The following is a 13,419-nucleotide window of genomic DNA, read 5'->3' on the forward strand; positions in this document are numbered from 1 at the left end:
TTCTCCCTTTTTCTTTTTTCCTTTTTTTTCTCATTTTTTCTTTTTTTTTTCTTTATTTATTGGATTTTTCTTTTTTCTTTCTTTGTTGGATGAGTATAAGACTTCAACTGTTTTGAATACCTCTTTTTCCTTTTTGACATTTTTCCTTCTTCAAGTATAATATTTCTTGACAGAATCTAAGTTTATTTGGTTTCTCAGAACTTTCCCATCCATTTCTGCCAAGATCAACGCTTCTCCGGAAAAGGTCTTTTTTACAACGTATGGCCCTTCCCAATTAGGCATCCATTTTCCCCGAAATCTTTATGTATAGGCAAAATCTTTTTCAGCACTAGATCATCCTCTTGGAATTCTCTTGGATGTATTTTCTTGTCCGTTTCTAATGCATTTGCTCACGGTAAATAGCTTTCAATTGATTCTCATCAATAAGGTTTAATTGATTAAATCGAGCTTAGATACATTCAGTATTCTCCAATTTGTCCTCTTTTAGGATACAAAATAATGGGATCTCAACCTCAATTGGTAATACTGCTTTCATCCCATAGACTAAACAATAAGATGTTGCCCCAATAAATATTCGCACAGTAATTCAATATGCATATAAGGTAAAAGGTAACTTCTCGAGCCAATCCTTGTAAGCTTCAGTGGTCTTTGTAATGATCCTCTTAATGTTCTTATTTGCTCCTGCAAATGCCCCATTCATCTTTGGGTGATATGACACTGAGCTGGCGTGCTTGATCTGTGCTCGAAGTTTAGTCATTTCATACATAGAAGTCCTTGTAAAAAGAGGTATCTCCAGGGGGATGAATATTCAAGATTAACTTTACTTACATGAAAAATGTAATTAATGTATGATATATTTATTTTAATCAATCATTTTCTTCTCTGAGTATGCTCCAATCACTCGAAATTATGTTCGATAAGATGGTCCATAATGCCTCATCTCGTCTCCTCTTACAGGAAGATTCACGGATAATTGAAAGTTTGGTTCTTTTGAGGTTATTTGGTTTATGATGGTTTTGTATTTGGAAGGACAAATGTGTGACTTTTGAAGTCGTATATATGGTGGAATGTAGTATCATCAATCAACTATACCCGAAAAGGTAAACATCTGGAGTAGGTGTCTCAAAAATAGGTGGAGACATTTCTTCGGAATCTTTGTAGTGTCAGGATTTGGTTTGAGTAATTGGCATTGGATGGGATATTGAAGATATAATTTTACCACTTGCCAATAGATCTATAACTCTTGAAAAATTAAAAGAATATTTAATCTACTTGATACTCAATAATCTCAAGATTAAAATTTGACTCCTTGCTCATAACCATAAAAGAAACACATATTTATTTATTGCACAAAAGGCGGAGAAAGGAACAAAAAACATATTCAAACAAGATGCTGAAAGTAGAAAGGTACTACAGTGGTAGATAACACTTCCACTTGTTTATGCATCATTACTCCTTTATTGTTGGGTGTGTACTTGGCCCAGGATTTTTATCCTTATTTGCCCCCCATTTCTTGTGTCAAGACTCCCTTGTCGACGAGCGTCTCTATTTCTTTTAACAGTGACCAACAATTCCCTGTTGAATGTCCAGATACTACCAAGTGAAAATTACAGAAGCTATTTTGATCATAGCAATGGGCATATGGCTTTGGTGACACCTTCACCAATCTTGGTGTAATGTATTGACCTTTAACCAAATGAGGGTACAGGTCTGAGATAGATTCTTGAAACACCTTCATAGTTTTTCTCGCTCGCGAGGCTATCACTTTCTTTGATCGTTCTGAACGAATGAATGCTCTCATGTTATCGAGGGGGTTCTGAATACTCATTTCAACTATAACTGGGGTAATATTAACCAGATTTCTTAAGTTGTCCTTTGCCTTATTGGTTTTCGGAAAATCTGATACATGTATCTGAGGTGTCTTCTGGGTTATATCTGCCTCATTCTTTCTTAGACCTATAGGCCAATCTCGAATTACATCCATAGGAGCCTTTTGATTTCTTTTCCCATTTTCTTGTGCCCAATATTCTTCGTAGGATTTGGTTACATTAGTTTCTGTTGCAACAACGGTTTCTGAACATTGAACCTTAACCCCTTTTTTTATCTTGTATTTTTGAATTGCTTGCTCTAAAGGGTCTTGGAAATTTCCCTTAAGGTTACCAGGAATCTTAGTTGAACAATTTGGAATTCCAGTCTGATTTATCCAATGAACTTCCTTATAGGTCCAATTCTCATTTGGAGGCCACTGTGATTGATCAAGTTGTGGAGTAATTGATCTGGCTGAGAGCATTTTTGGATGCAATTTTTCACTCGAACATTGGAAGGGAGGAAATTGAAATCCCTGCACATTCTTTTTCTTCTTGATCACTCTATAAGGTTTGGCACCATGTTTAACTAAATAAGACCTCACTGTATTAACCCCAGCTTCTTTCTTGACTTTAGTATTGTCAGAGCCTCTTATCTTGCCATTCTTGATAGCCATTTCGATGATTTCTCCACTTATGATGATGTCAGAAAAATTATTAGGGACAACCCCTATCATGTGATTAACATATGGAAATTTTAATGTGCTGATGAACAAAGTAGTGAACTCTTTTTCAGTCAATGGTAGATGTACTTGAGAAGCAACGTCTTTCCATCGTTGTGAATATTGTCGAAAGCTTTCATTGCACTTCATATTCATGCTTTGCAATATTGTTCGATCAGGGGCCATATCAGTCATGTGCTTGTATTGACCCAAAAAAGCTTGAGCTAAATCCCTCCAAGAACGTATTTGAGTACGTTTTAGCTGATTATACCATCTGGATGCAGACCCAGATAAATTGTCTTAGAAATAGTGGATCAACAACTTTTCATTCTCTACATAGCCATCATACGACGACAATACATAGTGATATGATATGAAGGGCATGTGATCCCATTATACTTCTCAAAATCTGGAACCTTGAACTTTGGTGGAATAACCAGGCCAGGGACCAAACTTAGTTCTTTGGCATCAAACCCATAAAATGACTCAACTGTCTCTATAGATTTTATCACTTCTTCTATATTTTCCAGTCGTTGAGTGAATTTTTCCTTCTCAACTGATTTGTTTAGGTCAATGACCTTATTACAAAATTCATCAGGCTTCAACTCAGAAGTAGTAGGACAATCAGTGGGGAATGATGCTCCAGCTTGATATGGTGAGTTCTTAACAGCAAAGTAAATTGGTGATTGAATTTCCTGGGGTACAGAGGTGAACTCAGGAATATGAACAGGTGTAACACCCAAAGAATTTGTGGGGTTTTCAACAAGACTCTTTCCAGCTGTCTGGTGCTTCTCAATCATTTCTTTCATATTGTTCAGTAGATCGATATGAGAATTTGTGATATTAACTTCAATTTGTGCCAACTTGCTCCTCAATTCCTCTTGTATTTCTTTATGCTCTATCTCAAATTTGGCTAGCCTATCCTCAGTTTCTTTAGACATTTTTCTTGTGTCGTGCTGAGCGTTCTTGCTTCAAGGAAAAACCAAGATCACTTCGTTTGAAATCCTTATTTTAATGAATGAATGTTTTAATGTATTATGACATAAAAAATGCAAAGATGCCAAATGCAAATGTAAATATGTGAATGTAACAATAAAAATGCAAAATGTGAAATATAAAAGCAAACATAAAAATACAAATGCAAAGATGCCAAATGTAAATATGCAATTGTAAAAATGTAAATGTAAATTATTTAAAATACCAGAATAGGACATCCAGTTATATTAAGACTACCTTTTTCTTTGATATTGAAAATAAATAAACATTATTATTTAATTAAATATGTTTTAATGGATGATGTAAATTTAAAAATGTAAATGTAAATACAAACGTAAAAATGTACAAATGCAAAATACAAATGCATGTATGAAAAGGTGTTACTCAAGAGTGATCATCTTAGAACATATTTCATTGAACGCAAAAGTTTCGGTACATAAAACAAAACTTTACATATAGGGATATATTTCATTCCTAACTTCTCCAAAGCCAAATTAGTCTATCAACTTAAGGGACATATTGCTTGTCTGGACTGTAACTTCTTCCATGACATTCTCTTTCATATTCTGTATCAATTCTTAGAGTTGCTCATTTTCCCTTGTAAGAGAACCTTTCTGTCCAAGAAGTTCTTGAACAAGATCCTCATATATGTTGCAGCTCTTTTTCAGCTTGGTGACCCCTGTGATCCACTCTTCTGGGTGTTTCCTATGCCAGTATTTTGAAAGGCTTGACTAATCTTCTAGAAATCTTCATGCATGGTTTTCATTTCTGTGCTCAATTTCTTATTTTGGTCGTTCAAGTCCTTCAAATAACATGCCTGAGCTTCATAAAAACCTCCACTACTCTGAATTCCCTGACTGATACTCTTACCATAGACTGTTTTTGGTATCAATCTGGCAGAATCTTTGTTGAGTACTTTTGGTATTAATATAACCGGTTCTCTATGTACAGAACTTCCCTCGATCCTCGTAGTTTCTTCAGGATGTCTTTCCTTGGCCGCATCATATTTTGTTTGATCATAAAACTTTTTGTCCATTTACGATTTCTTTCCAATTTGATGAACAGTCTTTCAAGTCAACACCTTTTGGTTATGCCATGATCATGTAATGCAGACAAAAGAATATAAACAAATTAGAGCAATGTAACATGCATGGAAAAATAAGAAAACAAAAATAGAATAATTAGTACCAACTAATGAAAAAATATATCTATCAAGGTATATCTTAACCTCATGCTTTCTAGTTCCATGCTTTGTTTGAAAAAATTAACATAACCGCATGATTTCTAGTTCATATGCATTTATTCAGAGAGAAAAAATAATAATAAATTAAATAAATTAAAAGCTAGAGATTATTTCTCCTTTGTGTACACCTATGAACAGAGGTTCAGTACTGTCTTAGATTAGGTGAATTTCTAGGGTTTATTATATGCAGAGTTTCAGTTCTAGGAGTAAAGGTACTCGAATTGTCCTTGTTGATGCCCCCTTGGGCTGTCAAACCCTCAATCCTAGTCCATTACAGACTTAAGCGTATCGAGTTCAATTCGAGGGGACACATTTCTCTATGCCTGACACGGAAAATAAATTCTCACGAAGACATAGAGCATATGAACCCCGAAAGTTACTTGCTAGGTCTGACACGGAGAATAAATTCTCACGAAGACGTCGCTTTCACTCCCACTTAAAAGGGACCAACTCAATTATAGAGCTTTATGTTATGCAATGCAAGTGTTGTGTGTGAGGAGAAATATTCAAACCTCTAACAGACAAATAAAATAATTAATACATAATAAAATAAAAATATTAATATAAAAATAATAAGTAATAAAAAATTTGAAAGAAAAGAATTAAAAATTAAATATATGAATTTTTAATTTCCAATTGATAGAGACAATTTACAATTGATTTTAAAGTTTGACAAATCATCCCCAGCGGAGTCGCCAAGCTTCGTAATCGGTTTTTCGTCCGGGCACGAATTTGTTTTTGGCGGGAAAAGTGATGTGAATAAATGGTTTTTAAAATAATTTGGGAGTCGCCATCGGCCTTTTGGGTTAGGTAGGTCGAATACCTAAAAAATTATCTTTTAAAAGAGTTTTTAAGAAAACATCAGTTAAAAGATAAACTGATATGCGTTTTAACCAAAAATTCATTCTTTTTAGAAATAAAAAGGGATTCGTAGTCGATTACGTTTAGGGAAGGATTAGCACCCCTACAACTCCAAAATTGGTACTTTTTAATTATAATTTGTCTCTATTATTAGAAATTAAAAATTCAAAGATATATTTAATTTATAATCTTTTTTTTATTTCAAATTTATGATTTTATGAAAATATATTCATATAAATAAGATATTTATTTATTTAGAAATATCAGAAAAGGGCTTCTAGGTGCTTTAAGGCAGCTCTTTTCTTTGATATAAAAATAAATAAAACATTTATTTAATATAGGATTTATAAAAATAGGATATTTAGTAAAAATATCAGAAAACAGACTTCTAGGTATTTTAAGACAATCATTTTCTTAATATTGAAAAATAAATATATATTAAAATATGATTATTAAAAGTAATTTATGAAATATAGAATTTTGATAGAAAACAAACAGAATAAATAAACAAATATTATTATATATATATTTACTTATATAAATAATAATAATAATAAAAATAATAATTAAAGCAATAATAATAAAATAATATTGCAAATAATGATTAAAATAAAAGGAAAAAAATAAATAGTATTAAAAATAAATAGTCAAAAATGAAAATTTAATGATTAAAATATAAAATTATAAAACTAGAGTCCTAATTCGAAATATATAAAAGGTGGGCATTAAAAGTGTAATTTAACCATAATTCATAATACGGATTAAAATAAAAAATACTAAACTATGAGAGACTAAATTTGATATTTACCTAAATATATATATATATATATATGCTGATAAGGACTAAATTAAAATAAAATAAAATTAGAAGACTAAATTAAAATAATCAAAAATTGCTTTTAGTGATTAAATTGCAAGGTATACAAACTTGGAGTACTGCGGACGGGGTTTACCCTTTATGAAATTACAGAAATACCCTCCCCAAAACGACGTCGTTTGGGGAGGGTTTAAATACCCAATCGGCCGGCCCTTATGGGCCATTTTTCATTTCTTTCATTTCTTTCTTTCTGAGAGAGAAAACTCTCTCTGTTCTCTCTAAACTCTCTCCCCGGAGAGAGAGCTGACCACCGGCCGTCAACCGTCTGCCGCCGTAATCCCCACCGCATCCGGTGGCCGAAAAATCTTATTTTTATACTAGAATGTAGGTCGGACCGTCCTAATGACGGTTCCGGTGTTCCTTTCTCTTAAATAGCTCCCGATCGGAGCAAATCTAGGAAAATACCTTCGGTTTTCAAAGGTTTTTTATGACGCCTGGAGGCCGGTGGTGACTCCGATTGAGGTGTTGTCTTCCTCGGTAAGTTTCTCTCGCTTTTTTATTTTATTTTGGTGTTTGTGGTTGCTGGTTTGCTTGCCATCTCTTCGTTTTTCTTCTTTTGTCTTTGTTCTCTGTTGCTGTCTCCTTGCTTTCCGTGGCTGTTGGGTTTTTTTTTTTATATTTTGCTCGGTATCTCTCGGTCGCTCTCTGTTTGCAGGTTTGGGTGGTGGCTTTTATAGCCACCACAGTGTTCGGCTCGGACCAGTCCAAAGGGGGAAGCTTTGGTGAGTCACCAAACTATTATGGTGACTCACCCCTAGAGCAGCGACGTGTGTGGCTTCGTGGCGGTTCTAGAGACTTCGACGATGGTGGTGCCGTGGCAGTAAGGAGTCGGCAGCTGCTGGTTGGGTCACTTGGTGTTGGAGGTGTCGACAGTAACTGAATAGTTGAGGAGGAGGTGGCTGGGATGTAAACCCTAATTAATATTAGGGTTATATATTTGGGTCTTATAATTTAATATTTGGGCCTGTAAAATAAATAAAATTATTTAATAATAATAATAAAATAATTATAATTATAATTATTATAATAAAAATAATAGAACCGGGATAAAAATTTAGTGTCTTCAGTATGTATAACCTCCTCCTGAACTGGTAAACAAATTGTTGAAAAAGACAGTTGCCTGGCGCCGTAACTTATCCTGATCGGAGCACCGATTTCCATCATCATCACTCAAAGCTACAATTGTGTAAATCCGACGTCTCCCCCTTGCACATGCATGAAAATACTTTGTATTTCGATCCCAAAAAAGATTCCAATTACAGCGCGACTTCTGGAACCATAAACTTTCCTCCTGCTGAAGAACTGTCTCCAACTCCTCCCTAAGATCATATTCAAGAGCCCGAAGAGAATCTGAATGACGGGTCTCCAAGACACGTTGAATACCCCTGATGCGCACTAAGATAGTTTTTTCCGTTTCTCAATACTTTCGAAAGTCGGACTATTCCAGTCTACCAACTTGGATTGAAGAGTAGCCAGATTTGCCATAACATCTTCTTGATTCCACCAGGAGTCCCAAAACAAAGCATTGAACTCCGAATGATTCTGCCAAGCAAATAAAAAGTGGAAAGGAGGGGATCTAGAAGACACCACCTGGGACTGCACATGAAGATGAGGACAATAATCCGAACCAATCCTCTCCAAATGAGTAACAGAAGATCCCAAGTATCGAAGAATCTAATCTGCGTTCACAAGATAGCGATCAATTCGCTGATGAGAGATCCCCTGGCACAGGTGAAGGGGAAACCCCAAAAACTAAGATCCATCAAACCATTATCAAACACAAAATTTGAAAAACCACGACTAATTTTCGTTCTTCCTACAACACCACTCTTTCTCTCCGACACATACAACACACATTAAAATCACCTCCCAGATCCTAAACATGACCCTGCCCTGGATCTAAATCACTGAGCTAGTTCCAGAGACGGTTACGGATCGTGACATTCGGGATAGCATAAACTCCCGTAATATAAATTGGATCCGATCAATTCGAGTAGCGGACTCTAGGTACTGGTTTGCAAGACTGAGAATCTTAACTTGAACCTCATCCCGCCACAGTAGCCAAATACTACCACTAAAACCAGAAGCCTCTACTCTAAATGAATTTGGAAAGCCCAACTGACGGATTACCCCATCTGCCTGGACCTCACTGACTCTTGTCTCAAACAAAAAGACAACCGAAGGATGATGAATATTAATAAAATTCCTGAAAAAGAGGCGAAAAGTAGGGCTTGCAGCGCCCTGACAGTTCCAAAAAAGACATTTAACCATGGGTAAAAACAAACTAAAAAGAGGTATTACCCGGCGGAGCTAAATTCTCGCAAGCCAAATCGTTGTTCTCCTCTATATGGTTCGCATCCGTAGTCCCACCTAGATCCCCATTCGGATCTTCGCTTAATTTATCAATCATTCGAGTGGCTGACTGAATCCAATCGGAGAGCAATGCCCTCCCTGGAGTTTTATGGCCAGTCAGTTTCTTAGCTGTGAGCACAGCCTGTGGAGTCAAACTCTTTCCAAGCCCAACCTTCTTGCTTCTCTCTTTCGACCATATACCATGAGGTGGACGATTTTCAACAATCCGGATAGCTTTGTGAGATACCCCAACGTCACTCCTAACATTGGTTACATCCTTCAATGGTACTATCGGACTTACTCCAGTTCTCGTTGACCCGCTTCCGCCCTCAACAATTGTATCTGATGGGACGATCTGCTCCCTCGGAGAGGGCACACTCTAAACAGCTTGAGATGCTTTACTATTTGTATCATTCCAGTAAACTTTGTCTCCTAAAACCTCTTTACCCTTGCGACCACTGGCCTCGTCCACCAACGGAGCACCTGCAACACTACTAGGATCCACATTCTCCTTTTTTGACACCTCCGACAGATTGCTCAAAGCAACAAAACGTGAACTAGATGGCCCGGATGCCACCTGATTTTTAGTAAAGGCCACAACATCCTTACGGGGACGTCTCTTGCGATTTTCCACAATCATCCGTGGACTGAAAAGGTCCCCAGACTTCACTGTCAGTTCCACAGGGTCCCCAGATTCTGAAACCTGTTGCGATTGCCCATTCGGATGTAGCCCCACAGAGTTCACCACACTACATGTTTCTTGCGAGTGGCCATAGGTGCCACACTTAAAACAAAATCTTATGTAAACTTTCATACTCAATTCGCTGTACAAATTCATCAATCCTTATGCACGGAAGCAAAGGTTTATTAAGATCAACCGTGACAGCCACCCGAACAAACTTGCCCCGTTCTCCTATTTAAGTGTTGTAATCAACCTTTATGATTTTTCCAATTTCAGCAGCAAGCAAACGGAACAATGACTTAGAGTAGTAGCGATATGGTAGATCAGAAAGGCGAATCCAAACTACCACATACGAGGGATGATCATCTGCCGTATTGAACAATCGGCTCCATGGTTGAACCGTGAGATAACTTCAAAAAATTACCCACAGTCCATCCGCCAATGCCTTCATATAGTCGTTGTCTTTCTCAAATTGGACCAAATAATAATCATTGGCCAAATCTATCAACTAAAATTTTCCGATTGGCTCCCATAAAACCAATTTTCTATACGGAATTGGCACGTCTGCATGTTGGGACGCACACGCTTCTTATAGCCTACTCCTTCCAGTTGTCCTGTCCATGGCTTTTCTTATTTATTTGTCTTTTTACAACGCAGCTTTGAATTCTCTTTTTCTTCATTATGACTTAATTACTCGCTTTGTATTGGTTCTTTTATAATCATTTTAAAATTAATATTAACAAATTTATTACAATTTTTAAAAGTCCACAACAATATTTACAGGACTGTTTATACTCAAGAATATTTACAATAAGCCGATGATGCTTGAACAGATTCCATATTCTGTTTTCAATTTCTTTTTTTTGGTTGGTTTCCCCAATTCTTTTGCAATGATTCATTTACAACATTCCAAGTTCATAACAATTACTTATAGTTCACAAACCCATAGAAAGAAACTCTTTGTCGGCTGGTTTTCCCAGCAAGCTACATATGTAAATCCTAATAAAATATGGAGAAAAACTGTAATTTGATCCTATATTTTGAGACTCTCCATTCTCGTTCCCCCCCCCCCCCCCAATTGGACTTTGCTGAAAACATTCTTCCTGAAATGGCTGCTGCCAATGCTGCTGTGAAATTGGGGTCTTTACTCAAAGAAGTTGCCATCTGTTCCACCAAATATTGTCTGACTTGTGGTGAATCCCTTTCTGGTTTTCTGGAACAGCGGTTCCTAGCTTCATCACCACCACTGCGCTTAGATTTTGTGAGGCCTAGACAAATGGTTGGTCCAGATGGGTTCAATGAGGATGAACCATGGCTCAGATTGTGGCTTGTACCGGATGTTGGCTCCATTTGGGATTGGGGAAGATGGTTGTGTTCACCTTCATATGTTGCAACCATAACTGATTGATCATCAGCACTTCTTTGCACCTGAAAACATCAACAACAACAAAATTCATCTTCTGCTCCAGATGTTTGATGAATTGTGACTGGGAATTTCAAGAGCAAACTGTAATGTAATGAAACCAGGCTTACCTTCTTTTTAACAGGGCAGCTTGGAGCAAAAGAACACTTGAAGTAAGCTCTTGGGGAAGGATTATCCCTGGTGACTTTCTGCCCATATTTCCTCCACTGATATCCATCCTTTACGATCTGAATTTGTTTAACCGAATTGCTTAAGAAATTAAGTAAATTTGAACTATTCAGAATCCAATGAAGTTTATAATTTATGTGAAATATCTTACGAGGCCAGTGTCAGATGCTTCAGTCCTGACATAAACTCTGGAGATTTTGGCCTTTATAATTTCTTCTCTGGGTTTCTTGCATGCATCTTCATCACTTGAGCTGCTCTCTGAGTTTCCAATGATGCCCAAGTTATAACTATTATTATCATTGTTGTCGCTGTTATCAGATTTTCTTTTCTTTGAAGGGCTAATCTCTTTTCCTGGACTTTTGCTCATTAAATCCATCACCTGGCTTCGCAAAGCACTGTAATTCTCACACATGGCTGTTAATGTTTCTGTTAGCTTCTTGTTTTCTGCATTTACACGGTCCAATTCTTCCACTAAAGCACCAGTCTGCAAAACAAGAACAAATGGCTTATAAATTGACAGATTCTTAGAAAATCAAGTCGAATCTATGGATTCATTTTAGAAACGAAAATTTCCCATCAAGTACACATAAAACGTACCTCTTTCACGGAAAGTTTCTTTCCAAACACAATTAAGTTTCCATTTGGTTCATTCTTCTGCTGAAACATATGATAACAGATTTCCAGTTTAGAAAACTCAGCTAAAAACGTTAAAAATCACAAGAAATGTTCAAACAATTTTCCAGAACAAATTTTGATGTACCAGAGTTTCTTCAAGTCGTAGGGGCCTAGCTGAGGAAGGACTGAGATCCAATGAAGTATCCACCCAAGAAGAAGCATCCATAGCTTTTTCTCCCAACAAAACCGGTTCTTTTCAATCTTTTAACAGAGACCCAGATCAAGTTTATCCACACAAAAAAAACCCTGGAAATTGCCTCAAATTGACCAATTAAGAAGAAGAAGCTACTTTATGCTATTATAGGAAGGTCCAAAACAAGTTCTCCTGGTTGGCTCAAAATAGTTTATTTATATATTTACAGAGTGGTAGAAGCATGAAGAATGTGCTCATAACAAAACAAAATTAATTTCCAAGAAGAAAATTAGATTGGATTATTTGTCGGTTAGGTTTGAAAATCTTACAAATAGCTTGGTTTTTTTGTCAAAGTCAAGTAGTGTCTTTTATACTTTAATAACAAATATATTGTTTTTGGAGAGAGAAGTTAGTTGTTGACCAATCTCTCCCAAACAATATTGTCTTTGCCTGGTCTATTTTTCTTATTAATTTTATATTAGGTAAATTACGCCGATGGTCACTAATGTTTGAGTAGTATTTATTTTCACCACTGATGTTTGAGAAGTCACAAATTAGTCATTAACATTATAGTTTGTTACAAAATGTATTTGGATAATTGTTCATTTTCATCACTGATGTTTGAAAAGTCACAAATCAATCATTAACGTTATAGTTTGTTACAATATGGCCACTAACGTTATCGTTTGTTACAAAATGGCCACTCGACGTTAGCAACCATTAACAAATCGTTACTACAGTAACAAAATACTGATGTGACACGTTAAATCAGCTGACTCGGCATGTTTGACCGATCATTTGACTCTTCTTCTTCTCCTCCTCCTCTGCGTGAGTTGAATTTTTAACTTTTTTTCAAGGTCCCCGCAATAAATGAAAGAGATGGTATATATATATTCCCATTTTGGTATGTATTGGATCAAACATGATAATATGCAAATATTGAATGAAAATAACCTTGGTTTTTAATTATCCATAGTTGAATCCATCAAAAGAACCATGCAAGCAATGGCAACAGGAAACCGGTTGATCTTATAGTAAACCCCAGGCTAGTATAATATATAACTTTGGTTTGGATGATATAATAATTCCTGTATGACAAGAGTGCAACTCAATGGCAGGAAGATATGTGATAAAGAAAGAACAGATATAGTAGTCGCATACAAAAATATAAAGTCCAAGATATAAATCATTCGGTTCATAGCGTCGTTCTAGAAAGATGATATTCGAATGCTACACAGCGTCACGGACATGGGCCAGAATATAAATAACAAGTTATGTTTAACGAATTTAAATAAGGCCATATGCTTTCCATGGCCGAAGATAGGGAATTAAGAAGATGAGTTCCATAGCCATCAACGTTCATGTGGTTTTATTCCTATTAATAAGAGAGAGAAAAAGCATATAAGTTGTTGGGGGGCAACATAGCAAATAAATCCAATGGAAAACTAGAAATGTTTCTGTAACCCCTAGACCAGCCTAAGA

At 36.1% G+C, this 13,419-nt stretch overlaps 1 protein-coding gene across 1 annotated transcript; it reads right to left on the reverse strand.

Annotated features, from left to right (window-relative positions):
- Positions 1–10,360: 10,360 nt before the first annotated feature.
- LOC120131589 (probable WRKY transcription factor 40) lies at positions 10,361–12,083 on the reverse strand. Its single transcript, XM_039148544.1, has 6 exons — positions 11,890–12,083; positions 11,726–11,783; positions 11,281–11,615; positions 11,072–11,188; positions 10,520–10,966; positions 10,361–10,486 (listed from the first exon to the last, which is right to left on the reverse strand). The coding sequence occupies exons 1-5, from the start codon at positions 11,968–11,970 to the stop codon at positions 10,538–10,540; spliced, it is 1,020 nt and encodes a 339-aa protein (XP_039004475.1). The 5' UTR covers positions 11,971–12,083; the 3' UTR covers positions 10,361–10,486; positions 10,520–10,537.
- Positions 12,084–13,419: the final 1,336 nt, after the last annotated feature.

This window comes from Hibiscus syriacus, unplaced genomic scaffold, assembly GCF_006381635.1.
Source record: "Hibiscus syriacus cultivar Baekdansim isolate YM2019G1 unplaced genomic scaffold, ASM638163v2 tig00110556_pilon, whole genome shotgun sequence".
NCBI classification, from domain to species: Eukaryota; Viridiplantae; Streptophyta; class Magnoliopsida; order Malvales; family Malvaceae; genus Hibiscus; species Hibiscus syriacus.